Raw genomic sequence first — 27,919 nt, 5'->3', positions numbered from 1 at the left:
TCCCATTTTGAGCTGCTGAAGCTGGCTTCTGATTCAGGCACTTAAGGGGAACTTTCAGCCGGAACTGACGTAATGAGCAGCGCCAGTGTTCATCCTGGTGGTCATTTTAGCTAAGACATGATCTTAACCTGACGCTATTGGTCAAACTTGATTTGGTCAAATCCAACAAAGACACATTTAGACGTTTTTTGTTTTTAGCATCTAGTCCATGTTAGACCTGGTCCACTTTGAAAACACCCAGACTTAGACTTATCCCATCTGGAGTGGATTCATCCACAGACCCCAAATATTGATAAAGCCCCCATTGTAACCTGATATTCTGGTAATGCCACACCGTATATGCTCACCTATGCACAATGTCTCCCTCTGCTGGACAAAAACGCACATTGATTGTATTTTCACAAATACAATAAAGGTTTCACAAAAAACAATAGTGGGTGTCAGGCAAAGATAATGTCTTCCCTAAAATGTTTTCACATGGACAAGTGTCACAAAAAACAAAATACTTTTAATTTGTGTATTTTTCCAAAAGGAAAGTGAACTAGCTTTATTGCATGTGAGAAATATGACTGAAACAAATGAACGTTTACTTTAAATGTGGATCGGTTACTCTGAATCCGCCATGATGGATCTGGGGAAGCATTTTCCCGCCCAATATCCGGACATCGCCACCGAGTGAAGTTGGCCAAACAAACAAACAAACTGAGTCAGACTATCTGGATAATAAACACTGAGCTCAGACTATCTGGATAATAAACAATTCCGTCTGACATAAAAATGAGTGGTTCGGCAGGTGAGTGGGTGCACACATTTAATATATTAGTCAAGTTAAAGAACGATTAGCTAAGCTAACAGCTAGTACCAAATTAGCATTGTTAGCTAAGCAGCATTAAAATAAGGCATTGGTTTTTACTTGATAGTACCTGAAAACTACTGTATTGTGACTCGTTATTGAAGTAGAATCGGTCCGTTCGCACATTTTGAGCCCAACTAAAACAAAAATATTTAGATGATACATAAATTGTCGATCTTAATTCACCTCATAAAACATAATCACTGCATCCTTTGTTTCCTTGATTGTCTTTACATGGAGGATTCATGGAGGACGTCCTTAAAGTTGAAGGAGGTAAGCTTGTGCAATATTGACGACGTGTACGTAGATGTATTAATCCTGTATTAATCCATATCCTGTTACGCCACACACTTTGCTACTCCAGCAGGTGGCTGCATCCCGGAGCCTAAAATTGATCAACTGAAGAGCAAACTTACGAGCCTGCAACGAGGTGACATAACACACTGTTTGGTACACGTATACAATTACTAATTGTTACTAATTTTTCTTCACTAACTAAAAATTACTAATTAATCTTACAACAAATGGTGATTTGGCGTTATCTGATGGTTTAACTGTGGAAACATGGAACTCGGCAGTGACATCTGCTGGCCAAACCCCGACATAATCTCTCAGGTTGACAACAACTTCTGCTTCCGGTTTTACGTCGCCTGTATTTTTATACTGTAACCAAAACAACGAGTCGCGGTACTTTGGGGATATTATATAATAACAATAATACAAAATAACAAGAATGGGAATAATAATAAAGATAGTAGGTATAATCAGTCACCGCGCAGTCTAAGAAATGTTTGTTCGTAGCAAACCCGGAAGTGTTTTTTATTCTTGATTTGATTCAAAAAGCAGCTAACCTCCCAGTTGTAGGTGTAGGAAAGGGGAAATAAAAGAGTTATTTATAAGAAATTGGTGACAGGCTGCAACATTGGCTTCCATTGTGACTTTATTTCCTGTCCGCCAATGAGAAGCTTGCTTGAAGTGACGACACGGATGAATTTGCATGTTACGGAGTTCCAAAACAGAAAACATGACCATTTAACTGAAGTCTCCGATTATGTTTGAGTGTCGGTTGACCCGGGGAGCACATACGAGGACGTGGCAGTGCACTTGAACAGACATGTTGCCATGGTTACGTGAAACCGCGACTTAGATAGCTGTGTGTGGAAGCCAAAGCAGCTGTTACGATATCAAGGCAGTATCGTCAGTGAGGTATATCCTTACCTGTATCTCCAGAAATGGAGTTGCAGAATATGATGAGTGGAGATTTATGAGATATGATTAATATCTCCGGCTTGTAGAGACTTGCAACGCTCTACGAGCTCCATTCTGATCTGCGTTTCTGTTAGCATCAATGTATTCCTTAAATAACTTCTATGTAGGAGAACACATGTAACGCCTTTCATCCTGGTTATAGTCTTGGAAGGGGTTAATTAGTTCAATTTCATTATAGATGCTTAGCACTATCATGCTAGGTGTTATCATATTAACTTGACCATGTTGGTATGCTAATTTTAGCATACTAGCATTTTTGTGTTTAGGACAATCTTTCTAGGTGTTAGCATGTTAGCATGCTAATGTTAACATAATAATATTTTTTGCTATTTCTATGGGTAAACATATATGTATAAACACTTAGCAGTATCATGCTCGGTTTTATTTTCACAATGCTGTACTGTGTACTCTCGGATGCTGCTTTTTGGCAGGATTTCTGTATGAAAGACATCCCGATGACAACGAAGTATGAAAAGTCTGGTTAATGCTAATGTTAGCATTGTTAGCAGCTAACATTAGCATACTAGCATATTTTTGCTGTTTTCAGACTTTATTAATCCCTTTGGGATTCCCTCAGGGAACTTGGCAATATATATATATATATATTCATTCATTCATTTTCTACCGCTTTTCCTCACGAGGGTCGCGGGGGGTGCTGGAGCCTATCCCAGCTGTCTTCGGGCATAAGGCGGGGTACACCCTGGACTGGTCGCCAGCCAATCACAGGGCACATATAGCCAAACAACCATTCACACTCACTTTCATACCTATGGACAATTTTGGAGTCGCCAATTAACCTAGCATGTTTTTGGAATGTGGGAGGAAACCGGAGTACCCGGAGAAAACCCACGCATGCACGGGGAGAACATGCAAACTCCACACAGAGATGCCCGAGGGTGGGATTGAACCCTGGTCTCCTAGCTGTGAGGTCTGCGCGCTAACCCCTAGCCCACCGTGCCGCCCTATATATATAACAGCTATTATTATATTATTATTTATATTATATATATATATATATATATAATATTATATAATTATTATAATATTAATAATATAATAATATAATTATTATATTAATAATTATTAATATAATATAATAATATAATATTAATATAATATTATATTATTATTATATATATATTATAATAATAATATAATTATTATATTATTATTATATTATTATTTATATTATATATATATATATATATATATATATATATATATATATATATATATATATATATATATATATACAGTGAAGAAAATAAGTATTTGAACACCCTGCTATTTTGCTATTTCTCCCACTTAGAAATCATGGAGGGGTCTGAAATTTTCATCGTAGGTGCATGTCCACTGTGAGAGAGATAAACTAAAAAGAAAAATCCAGAAATCACAATGCATGATTTTTTAACAATTTATTTGTGTGATACAGCTGCAAATAAGTATTTGAACACCTGAGAAAATGAATGTTAATATTTGGTACAGTAGCCTTTGTTTGCTATTACAGAGGTCAAACGTTTCCTGTAGTTTTTCACCAGGTTTGCACACACTGCAGGAGGGATCTTGGCCCACTCCTCCACACAGATCTTCTCTAGATCAGTCAGGTTTCTGGGCTGTCGCTGAGAAACACGGAGTTTGAGCTCCCTCCAAAGATTTTCGATTGGGTTCAGGTCTGGAGACTGGCTGGGCCATGCTAGAACCTTGATATGCTTCTTACGGAGCCACTCCTTGGTTTTCCTGGCTGTGTGCTTCGGGTCGTTGTCGTGTTGGAAGACCCAGCCACGACCCATCTTCAATGCTCTGACAGAGGGAAGGAGGTTGTTCCCCAAAATCTCACAATACACGGCCCCAGTCATCCTCTCTTTAATGCAGTGCACTCGTCCTGTCCCATGTGCAGAAAAACACCCCCAAAGCATGATGCTACCACCCCCATGCTTCACAGTAGGGATGGTGTTCTTCGGATTGTACTCTTCATTCTTCTTCCTCCAAACACGCTTATTGGAATTATGACCAAAAAGTTCTATTTTGGTCTCATCTGACCATAAAACTTTCTCCCATGACTCCTCTGTATCATCCAAATGGTCATATGCAAACTTAAGACGGGCCTTGACATGTGCTGGTTTAAGCAGGGGAACCTTTCGTGCCATGCATGATTTCACATCATGACGTCTTAGTGTATTACCTACAGTAACCTTGGAAACGGTGGTCCCAGCTCTTTTCAGGTCATTGACCAAGTCCTGTCGTGTAGTTCTGGGCTGATTCCTCACCTTTCTTAGAATCATTGAGACCCCACGAGGTGATATCTTGCATGGGGCTCCACTCCGATTGAGATTGACCGTCATGTTTAGCTTCTTCCATTTTCTAATGATAGCTCCAACAGTGGACCTTTTTTCACCAAGCTGCTTGGTAATTGCTCCGTAGCCCTTTCCAGCCTTGTGGAGGTGTACAATTTTGTCTCTGGTGTCTTTGGACAGCTCTTTGGTCTTCGCCATGTTACAAGTTAAAGTCTTACTGATTGTATGGGGTGGACAGGTGTCTTTATGCAGCTAACGACCTCAAACAGGTGCATCTGATTCAGGATGATACATGGAGTGCAGGTGGACTTCTAATGGGCAGACTAACAGGTCTTTCAGGGTCAGAATTCTAGATGATACACAGGTGTTCAAATACTTATTAGCAGCTGTATCACACAAATAAATTGTTAAAAAATCATGCATTGTGATTTCTGGATTTTTCTTTTTAGTTTATCTCTCTCACAGTGGACATGCACCTACGATGAAAATTTCAGACCCCTCCATGATTTCTAAGTGGGAGAAATAGCAAAATAGCAGGGTGTTCAAATACTTATTTTCTTCACTGTATATATATATATATATATATATATATATATATATAATATAAATAATAATATAATAATAATATAAACACGCCCTGTGATTAGCTGGCCACCAGTCCAGGGTGTACCCCGCCTCTTGCCCAAAGACAGCTGGGATAGGCTCCAGCACCCACGCGACCCTCGTGAGGATAAGCGGTAGAAAATGAATGAATGAATGAATATTACAAATTTATTCTCATAAGATTGGACATTTTTTCTCATTAGAATGTCTTTTTTCTCTTCACAATTTCATTATACCATGTTAGTTTGTAGTGTAAGTAATAATCAGGTTCCTGTATCTAACTAAAGGTAAACGGGAGCTTGAGCAAGACATCGATGAGAGGACTTCTGTCAGTGAATCCCTCCAGAAGGAGCTGGATACATGTAAGGCATCATAATAGAACCTACAGCATACTCTGCCTGCTGCTGCATGTCTTACCATGTCAGCTGTTGGTTTCTGTCATTGCAGTACAAACAGAAGCTTGCCAGCTGGAGAAAAGCCACCAAGAAAAGGAAGGTGAAGTCACCGACCACCTCGTTTGTGTTCATCTAAACTCGCGTGTTTGTTGTTTCATCTCCAGCGTTGTGCCGGAAGCTGCAGTTCCAATGCGAGGAATCCGAGCACGAGTCTTTCAGGTGAGCTTGACTCCAACCAGGTGGACAAACAACACACCTCAATATTCTGAAGGGCTTGAAGAAACGGCATGAACGCACCGTGTTCCTCTGTGTTCCTTCCCAATGCTGCTTCATAAACGTGTGTACATACACTCCTGATCCTACATGGACATTTTGCACTGCTCCATCTTCAGGAGGTTCTAAGTCGAGTTTCAAAAATGCAAACAGAAGACATCTGAGCGATACGAACGTGAGACAAAAGAAGCGTTGGAGTGAAATAGGCCGTTCATCACATGATCAAAGTTGAAGACCACAGGTCAAAAAAGGCTAAACTAGAAATAAAAAGGAGTGAGTCGGGAGTCGCTGCGCCATTCTTCTTCATGAGGTGAAAAATAGCTTTGGGCATGCTTGATGCCAGTGTTCCCAGGAGGCCAGTGGGAATGTTGCTCCAGGTGCTGAAGATGGCTTCACTGTCTGGAACTCCATCCCCAAATGTTCTCTATTGCATTTAGATGAGGGGAAGACGCAGGATGGTCCAAAAGAGTGACACCATTCCACACTTGACGTCCTTTGTCAAGTGTTGGAAAGCCAGTCATGACCACACAGACCAGGGCCTTCAGTCATCAGCAACATCTCCACATAGCCGGCTGCCATTTGATGCCCTTGATGATGGTGGGAAACATCTCAGGTGGCATCTCCTTGGCTATGTTCACACTGCAGGTCAATTCCCATTTCCAACATGCTAACCACTCGGCATGTTCACATGCTAACATTAGCATACTAGCATGTTTTGCAATGCTTAGCACTAGCATACTAGCATGCATGGGTAAACATATCTAAACGCTTAGGACAATCTTTCTAGGTGTTAGCATGTTAACATTAGCATGTTAGCATGCTAATGTTAACATAATAATATTTTTTGCTATTTCTATGGGTAAACATATATGTATAAACACTTGGTTCATGCTAATGTTAGCATTGTTAGCAGCTAACATTAGCATACTAGCATATTTTTGCTGTTTTCAGACTTTATTAATCCCTTTGGGATTCCCTCAGGGAACTTGCCAATATATATATATATATATATATATATATATATATAATTAGCTGGCCACCAGTCCAGGGTGTACCCCGCCTCTTGCCCAAAGACAGCTGGGATAGGCTCCAGCACCCAGCACCCCTTGTGAGGATAAGCAGTAGAAAATGAATGAATGAATGAATATTACAAATTTATTCTCATAAGATTGGAAATTTTTTCTCATTAGAATGTCTTTTTTCTTCTTCATAATTAGACTTTATTCCAATAAAATGACAGCAGTTTTTCCCCCTTTGCTGTTTTTTAACATTCCCTTCTGCCACTTGACTTTTTAGTTCCACGAGGCTCAGGATGTTTTGGAGAAGTTAGAAATGTCTTACTGCGTCCAAGCTCGGCAGCAATGGCGTGATGATTAGAGCCCTCTAGACATGAAATAACACCCCTACAGCCACCCTTACACTCCTATTACCCAATATGGTAGACATCATTGTCGGCAGCAATGGCGTGCTGCCAGAGGCCTCGCTGATCAATCCCAAATGTTGCCTTTGCCACCAAGAGAGGATGACAGTGTGAATACCCGACACTACATCACATTCCATCCACATTTTTACCAACATGTTGCCTTTTCCACTTTTCATCAGTAGCCTATTTCGCCTGAATGCTTCTTTTTCGTCCCACTTCTCCCATTTCCTCCATTTGCATTTGAATCTCTACTTGGAGCCTCCTTAAGATCCAACAGTCTACATGTACATGCTCTACCTTTCAGCTGCTCCTAAGAGTTGGATGAGGAGTGTGCTGTGTTTGTGCATGTGATAGAACGATGCCAGCACTCTTAGTGAAAGCATGAGTGGAGGAGATGTTGGCTGATCAATCATCAAGTTCAATTAATGTGTCCAACAGCAGTTCTTTTTATTTGTGCGTGAGTGTTGCAGACTCGCCGAGGAGAACAGGAAAAGAGAAGAACTTGTGGCACGGCACAGGTGTGAAATCCAGGAGTTGAAGCTGAAGAAGCGGAAGATACGGTGTGTAGTTGGTCGTAACCAGTGATGGGACTTTTCCTCTTTTAAGGGAGCCAGCTCTTGGCTCTTGGCTCTGATTCTCTTGTTGCCGACACAGATTTACTATCAAAATATGTGTCAGATGGATTGTCTTATGCAGACCTGTCCACATGTTGCACTGTTTGTACGTAAAGGCTGTGGTGGGTTGGCACCGACACAGCCATCATAAGACATAAGAGAAAATAAGGAACATTAGGCATAGAAAACCGTTTTACCACCTTGTAAATATGTTTTTAAACATGATTAGAGCCCTCGAGACATGAAATAACACCCCTATAGCCACTCTTACGCTCCTATTACCCAATATGGTAGACATCATAAGAGAAAATAAGAAACATTAGGGAAAAAAAAAACTGGTTACCACTTTCTAAATAAGTTTTTAAACGTGATTAGAGCCCTCGAGACATGAAATAACACCCCTATAGCCACCCTTACAGTCCTATTACCCAATATGGTAGACATCATAAGAGAAAATAAGGAACATTAGGCATAGAAAACCTGTTTACCACCTTCTAAATATGTTTTTAAACATGATTAGAGCCCTCGAGACATGAAATAACACCCCTATAGCCGCCCTTACACTCCTATTACCCAATATGGTAGACATCATAAGAGAAAATAAGAAACATTAGGCAAAAAAAAACTGGTTACCACTTTCTAAATACGTTTTTAAACGTGATTAGAGCCCTCGAGACATGAAATAACACCCCTATAGCCACCCTTACAGTCCTATTACCCAATATGGTAGACATAAGAGAAAATAAGAAACATTAGGCATAGAAAACCTGTTGACCACCTTCTAAATATGTTTTTAAACATGATTAGAGCCCTCGAGACATGAAATAACACCCCTATAGCCACTCTTACGCTCCTATTACCCAATATGGTCGACATCATAAGAGAAAATAAGAAACATTAGGCAAAAAAAAACTGGTTACCACTTTCTAAATAAGTTTTTAAACGTGATTAGAGCGCTTGAGACATGAAATAACACCCCTACAGCCACCCTTACAGTCCTATTACCCAATATGGTCGACATCATAAGAGAAAATAAGAAACATTAGGCAAAAAAAACTGGTTACCACTTTCTAAATACGTTTTTAAACGTGATTAGAGCCCTTAAGACATGAAATAACACCCCTATAGCCACCCTTACAGTCCCATTACCCAATATGGTCGACATCATAAGAGAAAATAAGGAACATTAGGCATAGAAAACCTGTTCACCACCTTCTAAATATGTTTTTAAACATGATTAGAGCCCTCGAGACATGAAATAACACCCCTATAGCCACTCTTACGCTCCTATTACCCAATATGGTAGACATCATAAGAGAAAATAAGGAACATTAGGGAAAAAAAACTGGTTACCACTTTCTAAATATGTTTTTAAACGTGATTAGAGCCCTCGAGACATGAAATAACACCCCTATAGTCACCCCTCCGCTCCTATTAGCCAATATGGTAGACATCATAAGAGAAAATAAGAAACATTAGACAAAAAAACCCTGGTTACCACTTTCTAAATATGTTTTTAAACATGATTAGAGCCCTCGAGACATGAAATAACACCCCTATAGTCACCCCTACGCTCCTATTAGCCAATATGGTAGACATCATAAGAGAAAATAAGAAACATTAGGCAAAAAAAACTGGTTACCACTTTCTAAATACGTTTTTAAACGTGATTAGAGCCCTCAAGACATGAAATAACACCCCTATAGCCACCCTTACAGTCCCATTGGAGTACGTTCACTGCCAGAGAGAAAAAAACAATGCTGCTGTGGTAAAAGAGGCGAATCGTTGGCCAACAAGCCATCACGCACGGCCAGCCAATGATTTATCTGAGAGAGAAGCCGACGTGACCTCGGCAGAAGCACGGCAACAACATTGCTTTTGTCTGCAGGGTGAAGTTTGAGAATCATCTTCACCAGCTGATGGAGCAGCACAAGAAGCTGTACTCCGTCATTGTAAGTTTGCATCCTCCTCCGTGCACGCTATTCTTATCAGCTCATACCGCATGCTTTCTTACTTGCTGTCCAGAAAGACTCGCAGCAGAAGCAGTGAACGCACCACACCTCTTCTACGTGTATTTGTAAGTATTGGTATTGGATGTATACACACACTCGTTCCATCAGCCATTTTCTTCTCATCTATTTAGGAAACATCTCAGCTTCTCGCCCCCGGGTGTCCCCACTGTATGTCTCGCTTTTCCTGACACTTGACTATTTGATTGGATCCAAGACATCTCTCGTGTGTCAAATAGTATCAAAATACTTTGTCACTGCTGTCACCTTAAAAAAGTATAAGATAAACTTCCAGTCAAAAGAGTGATTTATGACCCCCACGTGACATCCTTTCACGCCAGTGCTGCATGAACATGGGAGGAAGCCGAGCATCACGGAGCTAAAAACATGAAGGGGCGAGTTTCATTGAAAAAAATACAGTAAAAGTTGATTTGCTAACCAAAGGGGACATCGCTGATATCGGTCCGTCTCGCCATCTCACACAAAAACAAAGAAAAAGTCTAATCACCTTTTTGGATGGTGATGGCTTCTCACAATGACGTACGCATGTAGGAAGAAGCAGAGATCATGTAATCCCGCCCCTTGTCCTTTTTGCATGAGCCACCGATAGTTGTTCACGTATCCGATGTTTACAGATTTTTCCCAATTTGAATGAAAATGCTTGATGGTGCAGTTTTGCCAGCTTGTGGATTACTCCTTCAGTGATTCATTCATTCATTCATTTTCTACCGCTTTTCCTCACGAGGGTCGCGGAGGGTGCTGGAGCCTATCCCAGCTGTCTTCGGGCGTAAGGCGGGGTACACCCTAGACTGGTCGCCAGCCAATCACAGGGCACATATAGACAAACAACCATTCACACTCACATTCATACCTATGGACAATTTGGAGTCGCCAATTAACCTAACCTAACCTGGAATGTGGGAGGAAACCGGAGTATCCGGAGAAAACCCACGCATGCACGGGGAGAACATGCAAACTCCACACAGAGATGCCCAAGGGTGGGATTGAACCCTGGTCTCCTAGCTGTGAGGTCTGTGCGCTAACCCCTAGACCACCGTGACCCTTCAGTGATTCATGACTGCAAAAATAAACCAATAATCAACTAAAATGTAGGAAATAGAACCACAACAACAAATATTTGCACGATATTAAATAATAGATGCTGCATGTTAACGACGCTAAGTAATAACCGACATAGCAATATGTAGTATGAATAATTCACAAATACAGTAAACCTCGGATATATATCGGATTCAATTGTTCCCACTGGTTTTGTCCGATATAAGCGAAATCCGTTATATGCGTATACCGGAAAATGTCCGTTTGTCGGATTTTATCCGTTCTAAAAAGGCACTTCCTTGACTATGTTTCCAATGTACCTGGACTGGGCAATGAAAAGAGACGTAAGGTCATGAGAATTGAACTTTATTGGACTCTGAGCATAACAAATTGTTAATTAAGCTAGGCCCTGTTACGCCCGTCAGGCCTACGTTATTTCCAATAGTGAGGTTAAGATCTCATTCACTGCTGTGCTAGTATTATTGACGTCACTCACTTTTATATTTGTCCGAAATCTGGAGCCAGGAGAAAGACAATAGCCAGTGACATCAACAAGATTAGCATAACGATGCGAAGAGGGAAATTTCATGGAAATGCATTGGAACGGGACTGGAGATTTTGTCCGAAATAGGCGAAATCCGTTATAAAAAATCCGATATATGCAATTAATTTTTATTGGAAATGCATTACAGAAAAATCTGTTCTTTTTTATCTGTCCGTTGTGAGCGAATTTCCGATATATCCGAGGTTTACTGTAATAGGAATATTGTGCTGTCCACACATGGGCGGGTATCTCATAAAACCAAGTTATTTTTCCATGATTTGGGCTATCATCCACACAGGCCCACCGATATCTGGCACAAGGTTTTCAAAAGCTCCGGCCAAGAGACAAATCGGCTTAAGTTTGGGTATGGACACAAATAACTGTAGTTTTACATTTGGAAATGTCACCGCCTGTGACAAAGTACGCAAAGTAACATCACACACGCGACATGTGTTTACATCAGAAACAACATGGCTGATTGACAGCTCAGCCACTCAGCCACTCATTCACCATGAATGAATTTAGATTCATTTTGTAGGCGCATGACAGTTTACATTTGAATAGTAGTGTTTGTTATTGTTTATATTATTTAGGTTTGTTGTGATCACGTGGATGAGGGAAGTAGGTCAAATGGATATGGGCGGTGATGGTTTGATAATAATAATAATAATAATAATAATAATAATAATAATAATAAGAAGAAGAAGAAGAAGAAGAAGAAGAAGAAGAAGAAGAAGAAGAAGAAGAAGAAGAAGAAGAAGAAGAAGAAGAAGAAGAAGAAGAAGAAGAAGAAGAAGAAGAAGAAGAAGAATAATAATAATAATAATAATAATAATAATAATGTGTCCAGAACATGTGGAAGCAGGTCTGATGATACGACTACAAAGTCCATCAGAGTCCATCATCAGTCCATCATCTGCTGTCTTCGGCACCCTGGACTGGTGGCCAGCCAATCCCAGGGCACATATAGACAAACAACCATTCACACTCACATTCATACCTATGGACAATTTGGAGTGGCCAATTAACCTAGCATGTTTTTGGAATGTGGGAGGAAACCGGAGTACCCGGAGAAAACCCACGCACGCGCGGGGAGAACATGCAAACTCCACATGGAAATGGCCGAGGGTGGAATTGAACTCGGGTCTCCTCGCTGTGAGGCATATTCAACGTAAACATTTTTCCACACCAACTATACAAATCAAACACAAGACTTCCATAACGGATCGGTCGAGGCTCAGGTTAACAACGACTGCCATCGGTGCTGTTCACCTACAGGGTGGAAATTGGGTACTGTTGGTCAAAGAAGGAGAGGAGGAAGATGTGCCCGTAAGAAGAGAGAGAAGAGGAGCGCCGAGAACTGAGAGCAGGGACTTTGAATGTCGGAACCATGACAGGACAAGGTAGAGTTGGTTGACATGATGCAGAGGAGGAAGGTAGACATACTGTGTCTCCAGGAGACCAGGTGGAAAGGTAGCAAGGCTAGATGTTTAGGAGCAGGGTTCAACTTGTTCCATCATGGTGGAGATGGAAGAGGAATGGAGTAGGAGGACTTGGTAAAGAAGGTCCTGGAGGTAAAACGAGTATCAGATAGGGTGATGAGTCTGAAGATAGAAATTGAACATGTGTGTTGTTCAATGTTGTTCGTGGGTATGCCCCACAAGTCGGATGGGAGTTGGAGGACAAAGGACCTTGATGAAGTGTTGCAGAGCATCCCTAGAAGGGAAAGAGTTGTCATTGGAGCAGACTTGAATGGACATGTTGGTGCAGGAAATGAGGGAGGCGGAGAGGGACCCAAGTGGAAGAGTGAGGTTACAGGGAGAAGAGATACAGAAGGTGGATAACTTGAAGTACTCTGGCTCGACAGTCCAGAACAATGGAGATAGTGAAAAGGAGGTGAAGGCAGGATGGAACGGGTGAAGGAAAAGTGTCAGGCGTGATGTGATAGAAGAGTTTCAGCTAAAATGAAAGGAAAAAAACTGTTGTTTGGTCTGGAGACAGGAAGCAGAACTGGAGGTAGCAGAGATGAGGATGCTGAGGTTCTCATTGGGAGTGACCAGGATGGATAGGATCAGGAAGGAGTGCATCAGAGGCACATTACATATTAGAGGAGAACTTGGAGATAAAGTCAGTTATCGACCAGACTGAGATGGTTGGGACATGTCCAGAGGAGAGATAGTGAATATATTGGTAGAAGGATGCTGCCAGGTAGGAGGCGTTAGAATAAAATGTAGATAGAATGAATATAGTGTTAGTTATCACCCTTATATCCATTTGCTTAGACCAGGGGTGCTCACACTTTTTCAGCATGTGAGCTACTTTTAAAATGACCGAGTCAAAATGATCTACCCACTACAAAAATGCAAAACATCTATTTATTTTCAAATGTATTGAGGATTATTTGTACGTACAATGTATGTTGATGTACCTTACATAACCAAATGAGCCAATATTGCAAAACACACATAATTAACTATTAACATTTTTTGTAATTACCTGAGTTTACTTTGATGACTTGCACTGAATTGAACCAGCCAGGGATGCATAGTCCGGACAGTAGCTGCTGATAGCCAGCCTCAAGCACACTTCCAAATGTTTATCAGTCATGGATAATATCCGTATCACAATATCCGTATAATATTCCATATCCGTATGGAAGTCATATGTTTTTTGCCTTTTTACTTGGTCCAGTTTTTGCCTTTTTACTTGGTCCAGCTCCTTCACTCATTTTAGTGACCATAAACTTTAGCGAGGGCTTAAAATCTGACGCAATTCGCCGACTAGCTTTGCACTTTGCATCGTTGTTTACGCATGAGCGGTGACCTAAAGGTCAAAATTCAGTTGTCATCTGACTGGTTGTCCTGTATGTCAATCAAGTAACGGGGATGGATGATAGGCTGACATCGTAAGTTCTGCTGCACTTAGAGACGTTGTTTGATTTGATTGGTCGCCCGAAGGGCAACATTCAGTTGTCATCTGAATGGCTGCCCTGTATGTCAATCAAGTGACGGCATTGATGCTGGGATGATATTTTTTTAATGTCACGCCGCGATCGACCAGCGATCGACCAGTACCACCTCCGCGATCGACCGGTAGCTCGCGATCGACTTAATGAGCACCCCTGGCTTAGACAATAGAAAGTGTTTGAATGTGCTGAATTCGAAGAAATGTTCCCGTGACCCTGATCAGAGACCCCCAGCGACCCCCAGATCCTGGAGGTGCCTGGATGCGCCAACAGCGAACCTGCAGATGTTCATGTTAATCCTGCAAGAATGTGTCAAGATAAGAACTCATAAAACAATAAAAGTAATGACTCTCACATATACACACACATACAGACAAACAAATACAGCTGGCCCCCCCCTTAGAGTTGCACGACCATGTAGTAGGGACCCCCGACCCCTGACTGCATATTCCGAGTGGAGCGGCATGTCACTGGGTATGTTGTTTCACTCTCCTCGCTGCGAGTAACTTTGAATATTGTTGTCTGTCTCTTCTGTATTTCTGTATTGAAGTATTAAGTAGGAGGCGTAGAGGAAGACCAAAGAGGAGGTTTACGGATGTAGTGAAGGAGGACACCAGGGTTGGCATAAACCAAACCATGTCAGCAGACCAAATGCACCAGAGTTCCTTTTATTGGAAGCAAACACGACACGCGGACATAGCCTAGCATGCGTGTGATAGCACGTCATCCGCCCTCACGTGTTCTTCTTTTCATTCTGCCGTTATGCTTCATATCGAGGTGTTACTTTTCTGGCTTGGCACAGGAAACGGTCCAAAGAAAAAGACACCAGCAGAGAGCACGGGTGCTACAGGAATACAGTTTTTAGGTTTATTTCATGGCATGTGTATTTGCATTCATTCAGGTGAAGGTTTTACTTTCTCGCTCTTTTCAGTCGTGTCCACACAAGTCCTTTCTTTTTCCGATGTCACGTTAGCACGTCCTCTTGCTCAGTCACCTTATATGGTCAAAGATCGTACCGCTGTTTGTTTGGCAAACAGGCACATTCCGCACCCATTGGTTTTTCTTGTTGCTGCGTTTTTCCGTGTCAGGTTTCAAGCTTACTTCCGGGGCGGAAATCCAGCAGGGAGAGAAAGACACAGAGCGGACTTGGACTGTCGGTGCGGTGCACGGTGCGCCTGTTTGATCGTCTCGCTTTATTAAGATGCCACATCCACGGTCACTCGTCCGTCCGTCTTTGGCGCTATCCCAGGGTATTCCCCATCTGTGAACACAACATTGTTTTGGTGTCAATCAAAATCAGACATGGGTCTCAAACCTACTTGACCATCAAATGAATGATACTTTATTCCTTGAGCGATACCTTCTCATGTACTAAAGCTCGTTTACACAAGCGAGTATTACTGCATCTTCTACTTCTTCAACATAACAGCACCTTCAGCGGTAGACTACCTCAAAGCGGCTGTAGACCTTCTTCTCCTTCCTCAGGCTCTCTATCCTCTTCAGCAGCCCCTCCCTCTCCTGGCCACCCACTTGGGGTCGCAGGAAGCGGTTCTTTTTGACGGAGAACTCGCTGTCGCTGACACCCTTGGCATCGCGGTCTCCGTCTGCTGCGTCGTCCCGCTCCAGTCGGTTCTTCTGACTGTTGGCCGAGATCTGCTCCAGGATGACCTTGGTGTCATCGCGGAGGTTGCTGCTGAACAGGACCGAATTAGCGGGCGGCAGGTAGCGTGAGCCGGAAGTGGCGGCGGCTGATGTGCGGTGATTGGCAGTCACATGATCGGCAGCTGAGGAACCCGTGTCCTTCGTGGACAAACTCTGCTTTTTGCTGTAATCTTCCACCATTTCTTTCACCGTGCCCATGCTGCGATCTTCTCCCGAAGCTTTCTTCTCCTTATCTTTGGGTCCTATCAGGCCCTTCAGCCGCTGCGTCTGTTTCTTCAGGAAGTCCAGCGCTTTGCCGTCGCTCTTTCCCTCGCCGCTCCCGAGCGTGTTAATGGAGGTGTTGGATCCCTTCTGCTGGGCTTCCTTGGATTCGTCACGAGGCAGCGTGGAGGAACTATGAGAGCGACTCTTCTTCATCTCGCTCTTCTCTGTGTCTGTAGCATCTGTTAGGAGCTCCTCGCCGCAGGATATCCTCCGAGGGTTGAGTCCCTTGAGCTTGAGCTGGTCCCTCTTGAAGATCTTGGGGGAGGGAAGGGGCTTCAGCGACTTAAATATATCTTTCTTTTGACCTTCTGATGGGTTCTCCTCCTTGTGACTTTCAGAAGGCTTCACGGGGCTCACAAAAGGCTTTGGGGAGATTAGAGAAGCTTTTGTGGATGTAAATGAAGATCGACGATTGAGGTCGGCGAGTTTTGCCGAGACGTCTGGTTTCTTTGTCTGGGATTCTGTTGAAGCAACATCAGACGGGGCCGCAGCGCCCACCGTCGTGTTTTGGGGAGCCTTTCCTGACAGGTCTGGCTTTTTCTCAGCCGGGACGTTCACCGTTGACTCCGACTCCATCTTTGATGCTTTTCTCTTGGCGGCGACTTCTTTGAAGTACTGCAGTCGACTGGCGGGGTCGTTGACATTTAGAGACGTTGGTGTGACATCGTTAGAGGTTGATTGGTCGTGTTCCTGAAGTTTCGGGTGCTCGTCTTTTGTTTCTGTTATATTTGTCAATCTGGTCTCCCTCTCCTGTTGCGGATTTGCATCCCCACTTTTCTCCTCTTGCTCTTTTTCTTTACTCTGCTCCTCAGCTGTCTTCCTCCACTCAAAAGGTTCTCGAGATAATGACCTCCGCTTCTCGAGGATCTGGGCTACGATGGAGGAAGTGCGCCCGGCGTCCAACTTGTCATCTTCCTCTGTGGCTGGTCTGAGGCCAGTGCTCCCGCTGTGTATCTCTGCTTTTGACGATGAGAAAATGAGCGAGGAACGTAGACGGGAGCTGCGCTGAAGGACCGGGTTAATCCGCGTACGGAAAGAGTCGTGTTTTGTCAGGAAGCGATCTGGCGCCTCTTTTTCCCCGCTGTCCTCCTTCCCGACTCCCCTTTCGTCTTCTTCACTTCTGTCCAGAGAAGCAGACTTCACGTCGCTGGCTGAAAGGAGCCCATCCTTCACGGTTGAGGTCTTCTCGGCGCTGTCGGGTTTAACCGGCTTTCCGAAGCGCGGCCTTTGGATATCTGCTCTGGGCTTCGGGGCCACATTGGGTGGCTGTTTTATTCCAAAGCGGGTCTCTGAAATGTCTTGCTCTTGAGAAGGTAGGGTATCTTCAAATGCGTCAGGCCCCAGGGGTTGATTGAGACCTTCTTCTCCGCCGTCCTCGTATGCGCTAAGATACGAGTGAATCCTCCAGTTCCTCAAACCGTGCCGAACACTTGCGTCCTGGCCGTGCTCCTGTTCTGACTGTTTTGGAAATATTTTTTTCTCCGGCGGGTGAGGCTGCGTGGGCGAGCTCTGACAAGCGTAAGCCTGTCCTATGGTGGGCCTCTTCAGGGCAGAACTTCCTCCATACCTTCCAGCTATCGGTGGCGCCTGAAACCCTTCCGGTCCGCTTAAATCCTCCGATGAAAGATTGACATAACTTCTGCCATAGTTTCCATAGCTCGGCTCTTGATCTGAGCGGAACGAGCTGGAGTCGGAATACTGGTCAATGCCTGGATGTGGAGGACGTAGTCTATCATAGTGTCTGTGACCAGAACCTGGTCCAGGCCCTTCATTGTAGAAATGGAGTTTCTGTTCCCTGTAAAGACAATGAAACGTTGAATCGCTAGAAGTTCATCGCTAACAACGCGAGGTAGGAAATATGAACCAACCTGCTGAAGTCTGTCTCGTCGAGATTGTTCATGACTCTGTGCTTCATGTAGTGTCTGGAGGACATGTAGGTCTCTTGGGTTCCTTCGGCGTAGCTGTGTCTCTTGAAGCCGCTCATCTCCATCTGCCGGGACACTAATGACCTTCCCTGGTCCAAATACGACGGCTGCAAGCGAAACTGTTGCTGGGAGTACTTCCCAATGGTGATTCCTGCGCCGGGCTCAATGGTGTGACGAAATGGGTCGTTCCTCCGGAAGGCAAGTGCAGTGTTGCGGTCCTGGTCTCCGTACGGGAAACCGGAGGAAATGTCAGGTTGCCTTCGGAAACCCAGAGGATTCCGCAATGACTGGGTCCTTTTAAAACCCATCTGTCTGTTTAAGTAGCTTCCGGTGTCGGGCACGGCGAGCGTTCCGTCCGACGGGTCGACCACCAGAGGCTCTGACTGAGCATAGAGGATGCGGAACTCTTCATCAAACGTGGCGACCAGCTCTCCGAGGAAAAGGTGAGCGATGCAGCGATGAATCTTCTCATACGACCACATGAAGCTGGAAGAACAGTCACAAATAATGTGAATGTGATAATAATCAATAACGACAGACAGACGATTCCAACGACACATTGGAATGAATATTGTTTCTTTTTTACAAGTGAACAAAAAAAATGGAAAAACTATCATTTTATGTCCGAGATGCAAATGTGACGGCAGCTTTAATTCATTCTAGGGGTGAAAGTGGTGCAATGGCGGTAAAAACCGTGTGACATCCCGTCACCCTAAATCCATGCACCACCTTCCACCTTCCGCCTCCGTACCGCCACCAGAACCTCAAATACGCCAACACAAACCATGTGAATTAAAGCCAAAGGTGAATTGGTTTTTCACCCACCTGTAGTTCCCACTGAGCACAGCCCGGCAGTCCGCCAGCAGAAAGCGATCTTTCATCTGTCCCTTGAAGGACTTTCCTGTCCGGGAATGATATGTTATTCCTGCCACAGTCCTAACACGCATCATCTGTAAAACAACAACATGTGTCAGGTGTGATGTCATGGAGCCGTGGCGTGCGTACCTTACTGGGAGGACTGGTCAGTGAATACTTACATGGATTAGGTCCAGGTTGACCTTACAATTGATCACCATGGAGACAAAGTTATGGGCTTCCTGCTCATCCAAAAGAATGTAAACAGGGACGTGGCGTGCCGCTGCGTCCAGGAGGTCCGCAAATATGTCAACATCTGTAAACATGTCCATCACCACAGCGATAACCTAAAACAGATGAAATATATGGCGTGAGACGCCTGAATATTTAATGCAGTTCTTACATTGGATGGTACACACTTATATAATATAATGTTTCATCATGTGTCATATTGACTTCAATTGCCAATTATTGAACAATATCAACTTTTATATAAACTGTAGATGTGTTATAGTAAGAGGTAGATCATTTTGCTTTTGAAATGAACATAAATACTAATATTTATAAATATATGCGGGCGGCACGGCGGACGAGTGATTAGCGCGCAGACCCCACAGCTAGGAGACCAGGGTTCAATTCCACCCTCGGCCATCTATGTGAGTTTGCATGTTCTCCCCGTGCATGCGTGGGTTTTCTCCGGGTACTCGGGTTTCCTCCCACATTCCAAAAACATGCTAGGTTAATTAGCCACTCCAAATTGTCCATAGGTATGAATGTGAGTGTGAATGGTTGTTTGTCTACATGTGCCCTGGGATTGGCTGGCCACCAGCTGCTCGGAGTGCTGGGCCACGCCGGGTGGCTCCTCCCCCTCTATACTCTGCTTATACTGTCAGTCGGCATGTTATGATATTCCATTAGGACTAATCAACATCAACATAATCAACATAATCTTCCAATCCCTCTTACCTCCAGATGTGCACAAACTCACTTGCATCTAAATGCAGAGTGGATACCGAAAGCAGACAGTTAGCGGCATTGAAATCGGTTTGAAAAAAAAAACCCATATGGTGCATCTGTCAAATATTGATATTCTCTGTGTTTATATTAGAGGCTGTAGCTTTGGGACTCGTGACTCAGTCATGTTAAAAGTAGCTCACAGGCTGGAAAAGTGTGGATGGTATCAACACAGGTGCCATAAAGACACACGTTCGGCCGAAGAAGATCAAATAAAAGAGATATGGAAGCTAAACCCCAACAAAGCAGGTCTAACCGCTCCCGAGCACGTGACTTCTGGCATGTACGTCTCATACTAATTACCCTTTTCAGACAAAAGCCTGCCAGACAGACGGTCATCGGGAAAAGGGCGTGGCTGCAAAGTTGGCGCTGGCAGATAAAAACGACAATTAAGCTCCTCAGGAGATAGCGTTAGCTAAACAGTCAGCAATCTTCATGGCCGTACGGAACATGGAGATAGAAGACCAGATAGCCTATGTTGGTTTGCCGTAAGATGACACGTGGCAGCCATGGACTAAAGTAGAATCCCAGGCTGTGTACGAGCTACACATGCTAGCTTGAATGCTCAGAAAGAGTCTTCAGTGGCTGTGTTTCCCCCAAACAAAAGCAGGTTCTGCCGGTTTTTTTTAGCTGGTGGTTCTTACCTGGCGAGCGTTCTTAATGAGTCTCCTGGCCTGCTCCTTGATGCTGGGCATGTCTGCTTCCGAGGGGTTGACCAGAGTGGTGACCTCGGTGGGTCCGATGAAGCTGTGCTGGGTGAGCGGCCAGCCCAGGTCCAGGCCCGGGGCGGCCATGTCGGACTGCATGGGCCAGTAGGTGTCGGAGGACCCCTCTGCATTGTGGCCCACCTCCGGGTAAGTCAGATCCGGAACGCTGTGGGCATGGGCGGGCCCCTGGATGGTAGACTTGATGTGCTCGATTTCGTGTTGCGCCAGGAAGCTGACCACGTCCGCGTTCTGGAGGAACTCATAGTACCCCTGGTGGAGGAGGAAACGCAGTCCATGTCAGTCTGTACACAAATAATGGCTGAAATACTGCAAATATTTAGAAATGAAAAAGAAATGACGCCAAATATGCATCCCAGATCGGGAAGAATGGCCGATGCCGTTGTCCGTACCCTACCATGGCTTTGCAGAAATGAATTAAGAAACGACTGCTGTCTCATCGTAGACTGGGGTCTAGTATTAGTCCAAACGTAGAAATATTGAAGTATTGGTGGTATTCCGGTCACTCGGCAGTAGTAATGACACAAAACATTGAAACAACAGTTAACGTTAACTTAACACCTCCCTTTCTGTGTGGAAGTGGTACGTTTTTTTTTACTGAAATACATTTGAGGCTAACTGGTTAGCTTGCTCGCTCGCTAGCTCGCGGCTGTCTGGAGTCCCTGTAGCATAAGAGTTGTAAACAATGCATAATTGGAGTGTAAAGCTGACCATAGGGATGTTACTTCCTGTCTACAGGGCTCTAATGAGGTTTAAAAACATATTTAGAAAGTCAGAAACTGTAGATAGGAAAATATTCTATTTATTAATATTTAATAAATATCGCAGAAATCATTGAATTTGCTTTACCGCTACGTCACTTTCTATCAGTGCATCAATGGCGAGACGATACTCCTCCTTGTAGTGTGGGGGCAGGTAGTTTGGGTCCAGGGGGTTGTCTCCGATCGAGGAACTCTGAGACCGGTGAGCCATGGTGACAAGAAAGGGGGGCACGGATCAGGGTCCGATTGGCGAACGAGAAACTCTGCAACACAAAAGTGATCAAGGCCATAAGCAGCAAATACAATTTGCTTCCATTTTCACGTTGAGCTTTGTTTTGACACAAAAATAACGATAGAAACGACCCATCCCGTTCATTCACCTTCTAACTTTAACATTCAAAAAGGTACGCACAGGTATGGACGTAAGGTATGGACGTAAGGTATGGACGGGTTACCTCAGACTCAACTTGTCACAATTCCAGTCAGCATCTTGTGTTATTGTCCAGTTCCCAATCTTTACATTGATTCATAACAAAAATACTAAAATGGACGTCACCGAACGCCTCGCCCACGTCCAACATGGAAAGACGTACACAAACCAAAACTTCAGGCTGAGCCAACTGGGACAAACCCCCAACCCCCCCCCCCCCCGCGCCTCGCTTTTTCAAATTTAATTTGGCCCTGACAGCTCCGTACGAGATGTCTCATCTGGTAGCGGAGAACAGGCTTTACGAGCTGCTCAAGTCACTCCGAACTTCAGGCTTCCTTTCTTTGAAGAGAATTCCAACTCAGGAGGAGCGGGAAGAAGCCTGAATCTATTTGCTTTTAGGCAGGACTAAGAAGAGAACCACAATCCTGTTCCACGACTTGCTGCAGCATGTGGTTTTTGACTGTTTGGATACGTTTCCGTGGAAACATACCGTAGGCATGGAGTGTCGGGATCCCATTAGCTGTCACGATACGTTATTGTGCAAACTTAACGAGCGTGTCAGCTTTCCAGACTCTTGCATGCACACATAGCGATTGGACACAAGGAGTCCGGGGACGGTCCACGTGAGTCATCAGGTAGCCCCGTTGTTGGCCCCGCTCCACTGTGGTGATTCATCTGGGAGTAAAATGGCCCACTTCCTGCTTTCGCTCTTTCAATCCCAGCAGTAGGAATCACGGCTTTGTGGGCTGCCAGGGAAGTCCTGCATGTTGGGCATGGACTTCCAAGACTTCCAAGACTTCAAGACGACACACGTTCCATATCTGCCTTCGGTTTTATTCCTGCTGAATCATCACAGCTGAGACGGCATTCATGCATGTTAGGAAATCAAACTCGGCCTGTTGCTTTCTGATTCACAACTTCTTCTGCGGAAAAAAGAAGCTCTCTCCACCCTGCCCCCCCCCCTGGCTTACTGCTCAAACAAAAACTGACGCCTGCTTTGTTTTGACAGCAACATCAGACTGTTGAAAGTGACTAAAGGTGACATGGACCATGCCCTCTCTGAACCTTGAGCAAGGACACTTTGACCTTGGACCACTGTGGGTTTCAGGTATGGATACCACTTCCTGTCCACGGGGACCTGAAGAAATGACTCCAAATATGCATCCCAGATCGGGAAGAATGGCCGATGCCGTTGTCCCTATCCTATCATGGCTTTGCAGAAATGAATTAAGAAACGACTGCTGTCTTCATAGTAGACTGGGGTCTAGTATTTCTATTCAAAATATTGAAGTATTGGTGGTATTCCGGTCACTCGGCAGTAGTAATGACACAAAACATTGAAACAACAGCAATAAAAACAATAGCTTATGTTACATTAACTTGACACTGTATGATGTCAGCCGCCTCCCTTTCTGTGTGGAAGTGGTAAGTTTTTACTTTCTTAAGTTTAGAAGAAATACATTTGAGGCTAACTGGTTAGCCCATCTCTGTGTGGAGTTTGCATGTTCTCCCTGTGCATACGTGGGTTTTCTCCTTTCCTCCCACATTCCAAAAACATGCTAGGTTAATTGACGACTCCAAATTGTCCATAGGTATGAATGTGACATTTGGCTGGCAACCAGTCGAGGGTGCCCCGAAGACAGCTGTGATAGGCTCCAGCACCCCCCTTGTGAGGAAATGCGGTAGAAAATGAATGAATGAATGAACTGGCTAGCGAACTCGCTCGCTAGCTCGCGGCTGTCTGGCGTAACTGTAGCATAGGAGTTGCACAATGTGTTGTAAACAATGCATAATCGGAGTGTAAAGCTGACCATAGGGATGTTACTTCCTGTCTACAGGGCTCTAATGAGGTTGAAACCCATATTTAGAAAGTCGGAAACAGTGGAGTGGATCAAGATATGTTGGCGGTCTGTGCCTTCCAAACAGTACCACCCTAACAATTACACAGAAATCGGGTCTGCATCGGGTTGCCTGCTGCCAGAACCCGGAGCAGCAGCACCACCGCCGCACCAAAACGGGAATCCAATCAATTTGCTTTACTTTGATGATGATTACCAGCGACACCATTACCACTAAGAATCAGCCCCTAAGTTTGACAACATGCCACCGGCTCATTCTGGGCATTCCTGTCCTGACACCGACGTCAAAGTGGCGAGAAGGACGAGCAAAGCGGCACGGAAAAAAATGGTCTGAACATGTGAAGAAAAACCCTGTGAGCCATCTTCACGTGTCGACACGCCTTGAGAAGCCACTGGGACGGATTGGCATACCTCATGCTCATCTTGTGTGATCATCTGGCATGAAGGAAGCCAGCGAGGAATACCTGAGAACAGGTTGGGAGGGATGAGCCAGTTTGGGTGCTGATGTTGGTGCTGTCAGGACCTTTCAGCGGCGCCTCGGTCACGTTAATACGCTCGGACAGACGAGCATAAAGCCAACGCATAACATATCCCTCCTCGGATTCTGGCACCTCGGCATGAGTGAGGAATGCCGACGTTGCGTGTGTCATCCAGCTTAGCCGGACCAAAGCCAACAAGCTAACGTGGTTCCTTGCCTCTTTTACTCTGAAAGTTGGACACCCTACGGATCTGGTCATCTGTAATCTGGCTCCAACAGAACTGTACTGCTAATCGCTGTAATAACTTCATATATTACTTAATAATGTAATACCAAATACTAGACAAACAAAATGTAATACCAGGAAAATGCAACAAAATGGAGAGCATACGAGCTTACTAACATATTCATAACATATTCATAACATATTCATCTGTTGACTACCATGAATTTGTCCTGGTCTTGGACCATGCTTGGATGAGAGGGAACGCCTTCTAGGACAACCTGAACCGTCTCGTTGCCATCCGTTCAATGCCCTGAGAACATGACCGAGTACAGCAGATTACTACTACTACACAACTACTACACAACTACTACACAACTACTACACAACTACTACACAACTACTACACAACTACTACACAACTACCACACAACTACTCCAAATGTATGTGCCTTAGGCATTGGTTCCCCATTAGTTCCTCCGTAACTACTCTAAATGTATGTGCCATAGTCATTAGTTCCTCAATAGCTACTCTAAAAGTATGTGTTTTGTCATTAGTTCCCTATTAGTTCCTCAGTAACTACTCTAAATGTATGTGCCTTAGTCATTAGTTCCCCATTAGTTCCTCCGTAACTACTCTAAATGTATGTGCCATAGTCATTAGTTCCTTGATAGCTACTCTAAAAGTATGTGTTTTGTCATTAGTTCCCTATTAGTTCCTCAGTAACTACTCTAAATGTATGTGCCTTAGTCATTAGTTCCCCATTAGTTCCTCCGTAAGTACTCTAAATGTATGTGCCATAGTCATTAGTTCCTTGATAGCTACTCTAAAAGTATGTGCTTTGTCATTAGTTCCCTATTAGTTCCTCAGTAACTACTCTAAATGTATGTGCCTTAGTCATTAGTTCCCTATTAGTTCCTCAGTAACTACTCTAAATGTATGTGCCATAGTCATTAGTTCCTTGATAGCTACTCTAAAAGTATGTGCTTTGTCATTAGTTCCCTATTAGTTCCTCAGTAACTACTCTAAATGTATGTGCCATAGTCATTAGTTCCTTGATAGCTACTCTAAAAGTATGTGCTTTGTCATTAGTTCCCTATTAGTTCCTCAGTAACTACTCTAAATGTATGTGCCTTAGTCATTAGTTCCTCTGTAACGACTCTAAAGTTACATGTGTAACTTTGCCTTAGTCATTAGTTCCCCATTAGTTCCTCGGTAACTACTCTAAATGTAAGCGCATTAGTAATCAGTTCCCCATTACTTCCTCAGTAACTACTCTAAATGTATGTGCCTTAGTCATTAGTTCCTCGGTAACTACTCCAAATGTATGTGTCTTAGTCATTAGTTCCTCGATAGCTACTCTAAAAATATGTGCCTTAGTCATTAGTTCCCCATTTGTTCCTCAGTAACTACTCTAAATGTATGCGCCTTAGTCATCAGTTCCCCATTAGTTCCTCGGTAACTACTCCAAATGTATGTGACTTAGTCATTAGTTCCTCGATAGCTTCTCTAAAAGTATGTGCTTTGTCATTAGTTCCCTATTAGTTCCTCTGTAACTACTCTAAATGTATGTGCCTTAGTCATTAGTTCCCCATTTGTTCCTCAAAAATAATAATAATAATAATAATAATAATAATAATAATAAATGTATGTGCCTTTGTCATTCGTTCCTCTGTAACTACTCTAAAGTTACATGTGTAACTTTGCCTTAGTCATTAGTTCCCCATTAGTTCCTCTGTAACTACTCTAAATGTATGCACCTTAGTAATTAGTTCCACATTACTTCCTCTGTAACTACTCTAAATGTATGTGTTTTAGTTATTAGTTCCTATGTAACGACTCCAAATGTATGCGCCTTAGTCATTAGTTCCCCATTAGTTCCTCTGTAACTACTCTAAATGTATGCGTCTTAGTCATTAGTTCCCCATTAGTTCCTCAGTAACTACTGTATTTTGTCTCCCTTATTGTAAAGCCATACCAGTATACCAGTATACCAGTATACCAGTATAGCAGTATAGCAGTATAGCAGTATACCAGTATACCAGTATACCAGTCTATGTTTTGATGCAATTGTTCCAGCTTGTATATCAGGAAATAAATTTGAGATTAAAAAATGTTTACATTTGATCATGAACCAAATTAGCATTTATTACCACAGCACATGAATACACACCAAAGTACCAAAATGTGTACCATTGAGTACCAATTCCCATGTAGCAGGTACTGTATGTATACAGTATCGGTCCAAAAGTAGAAGGTACCCATCCCTAAGTCCTTAATGGTGAAATCCTGCCGTGTTAACCTTTGAACCTTGACGACTCTCCTGAAACTGGGCCATAAAAGCTGACGTCAGCGTGATATGAAGATTGCGAGGAGGCGTGGCCAAAGTGTCAGCAACGCCCCTGCTGGTACCAACCGTCATTCCACCTTTCCTGGACGCACTTTCAAGGAAAAACTGCAGACTATTCCCAACCTCACTTTTTCCCCAAGTCTGGTCTGCTGTTGCTGGGACAACGATGACGTTCTAGAATAAGACCCGCCGCAAGACATTTGCCACTATAGCCCCGCCCACCCCCCCCCATTCCACACTGTAATTACACACACACACACACACACACACAGGGCGCACTGTTCCTAGGAATGACTCATGCCAAAAAGCCTCCGTATGAATTAACAATAACAATATTATCCTCGTTAACTCATTTGATCAAAGGTGCGGATCAAAGTCTGCAGGTGATCTGGAGACTTGGGCACACCTGTGGGCACACCTGTGGGCACACCTGTGGGCACACCTGTCCTCTTTCCCTCCCAATGCTGGCCACTAACGCCCCGTCTTATTTGCTAAGGTACCGCAGGGTCTCCTCAGGGTGGCCAGCAGTTAGAACACACTATTGGGACCCATCAAGACAGCCTCATCCACTCACCTTTATTTCATCCCAAACTCCAATCCCAATCCCAATCCAATCCCAACCCCATGAATGAAGAAACCCGTCCTAAAAGCCTAGCAGGACAACCGCAGAGAGAACCAGGAACTAGAAGGAGACCAGACAGAAGGGACAGTCAAATATGAAATACGGACCAGGATGCGGTGGAACAGAACTTTGGCAATCGAGTACAGATCCATGATATGACCCCGAAGTGCAGTACTTTCAAAGTAAGGCAAAGTAAAGTCACGGAATGGAGGAATCGGACCCACGGATCGTTCGTTCGAGGTTTGCACAAACTTGCTCCCGACTTGAATTTACCTCCAAAGTTTCCAGCAACGACGACGTCTTCTTCTTCCGTCACATCCCGCATTCAAAGGAGCCAAAAAAAAAAGCACGTTTGTCATCAAATCTCCTCCGGCGAGGCTGCAGGCCCGGGATCCGTCTCCACCCTCGGGGCCGCCGCCACTACGGCACGGAGCAGCGCGGCGAATGAG

At 43.9% G+C, this 27,919-nt stretch overlaps 2 protein-coding genes and 1 non-coding gene across 8 annotated transcripts; 2 read left to right on the top strand and 1 right to left on the bottom strand.

Annotated features, from left to right (window-relative positions):
• The first annotated feature begins 131 nt into the window (after positions 1-131).
• si:ch211-199g17.9 (uncharacterized protein LOC108180085 homolog) lies at positions 132-25,225 on the top strand. Of its 6 annotated transcripts, none has more exons than XM_058046586.1 (10): positions 132-793; positions 1,094-1,126; positions 1,221-1,283; positions 5,307-5,381; positions 5,467-5,514; positions 5,579-5,633; positions 7,581-7,670; positions 9,613-9,676; positions 9,750-9,801; positions 9,868-12,360. In XM_058046586.1, the coding sequence occupies exons 1-9, from the start codon at positions 778-780 to the stop codon at positions 9,771-9,773; spliced, it is 468 nt and encodes a 155-aa protein (XP_057902569.1). In that variant the 5' UTR covers positions 132-777; the 3' UTR covers positions 9,774-9,801; positions 9,868-12,360. The 6 variants fall into 6 exon arrangements, with proteins under 6 accessions (XP_057902569.1, XP_057902566.1, XP_057902565.1 ...); XM_058046583.1 differs by lacking the exon at positions 9,868-12,360 and adding an exon at positions 23,776-25,225 and having other exon boundaries at positions 139-793; positions 1,218-1,283; XM_058046582.1 differs by lacking the exon at positions 9,868-12,360 and adding an exon at positions 22,947-23,357 and having other exon boundaries at positions 139-793; positions 1,218-1,283.
• On the top strand, positions 2,049-2,181 carry LOC131102448 (U8 small nucleolar RNA). The gene has a single exon (XR_009119443.1). It is a non-coding gene; the product is annotated as a U8 small nucleolar RNA (small nucleolar RNA).
• On the bottom strand, positions 15,144-27,919 carry fam83hb (family with sequence similarity 83 member Hb). The gene is made up of 8 exons (XM_058046577.1): positions 27,744-27,919; positions 21,596-21,770; positions 20,666-20,998; positions 19,190-19,354; positions 18,978-19,102; positions 18,096-18,638; positions 15,751-18,022; positions 15,144-15,562 (listed from the first exon to the last, which is right to left on the bottom strand). The coding sequence occupies exons 2-8, from the start codon at positions 21,716-21,718 to the stop codon at positions 15,542-15,544; spliced, it is 3,582 nt and encodes a 1,193-aa protein (XP_057902560.1). The 5' UTR covers positions 21,719-21,770; positions 27,744-27,919; the 3' UTR covers positions 15,144-15,541.

This window comes from Doryrhamphus excisus, chromosome 14, assembly GCF_030265055.1.
Source record: "Doryrhamphus excisus isolate RoL2022-K1 chromosome 14, RoL_Dexc_1.0, whole genome shotgun sequence".
In the NCBI taxonomy this organism is placed as follows: domain Eukaryota; kingdom Metazoa; phylum Chordata; class Actinopteri; order Syngnathiformes; family Syngnathidae; genus Doryrhamphus; species Doryrhamphus excisus.
Note: the sequence above shows the minus strand (reverse complement) of the source record. Positions and strands in the feature narration are given on the sequence as shown.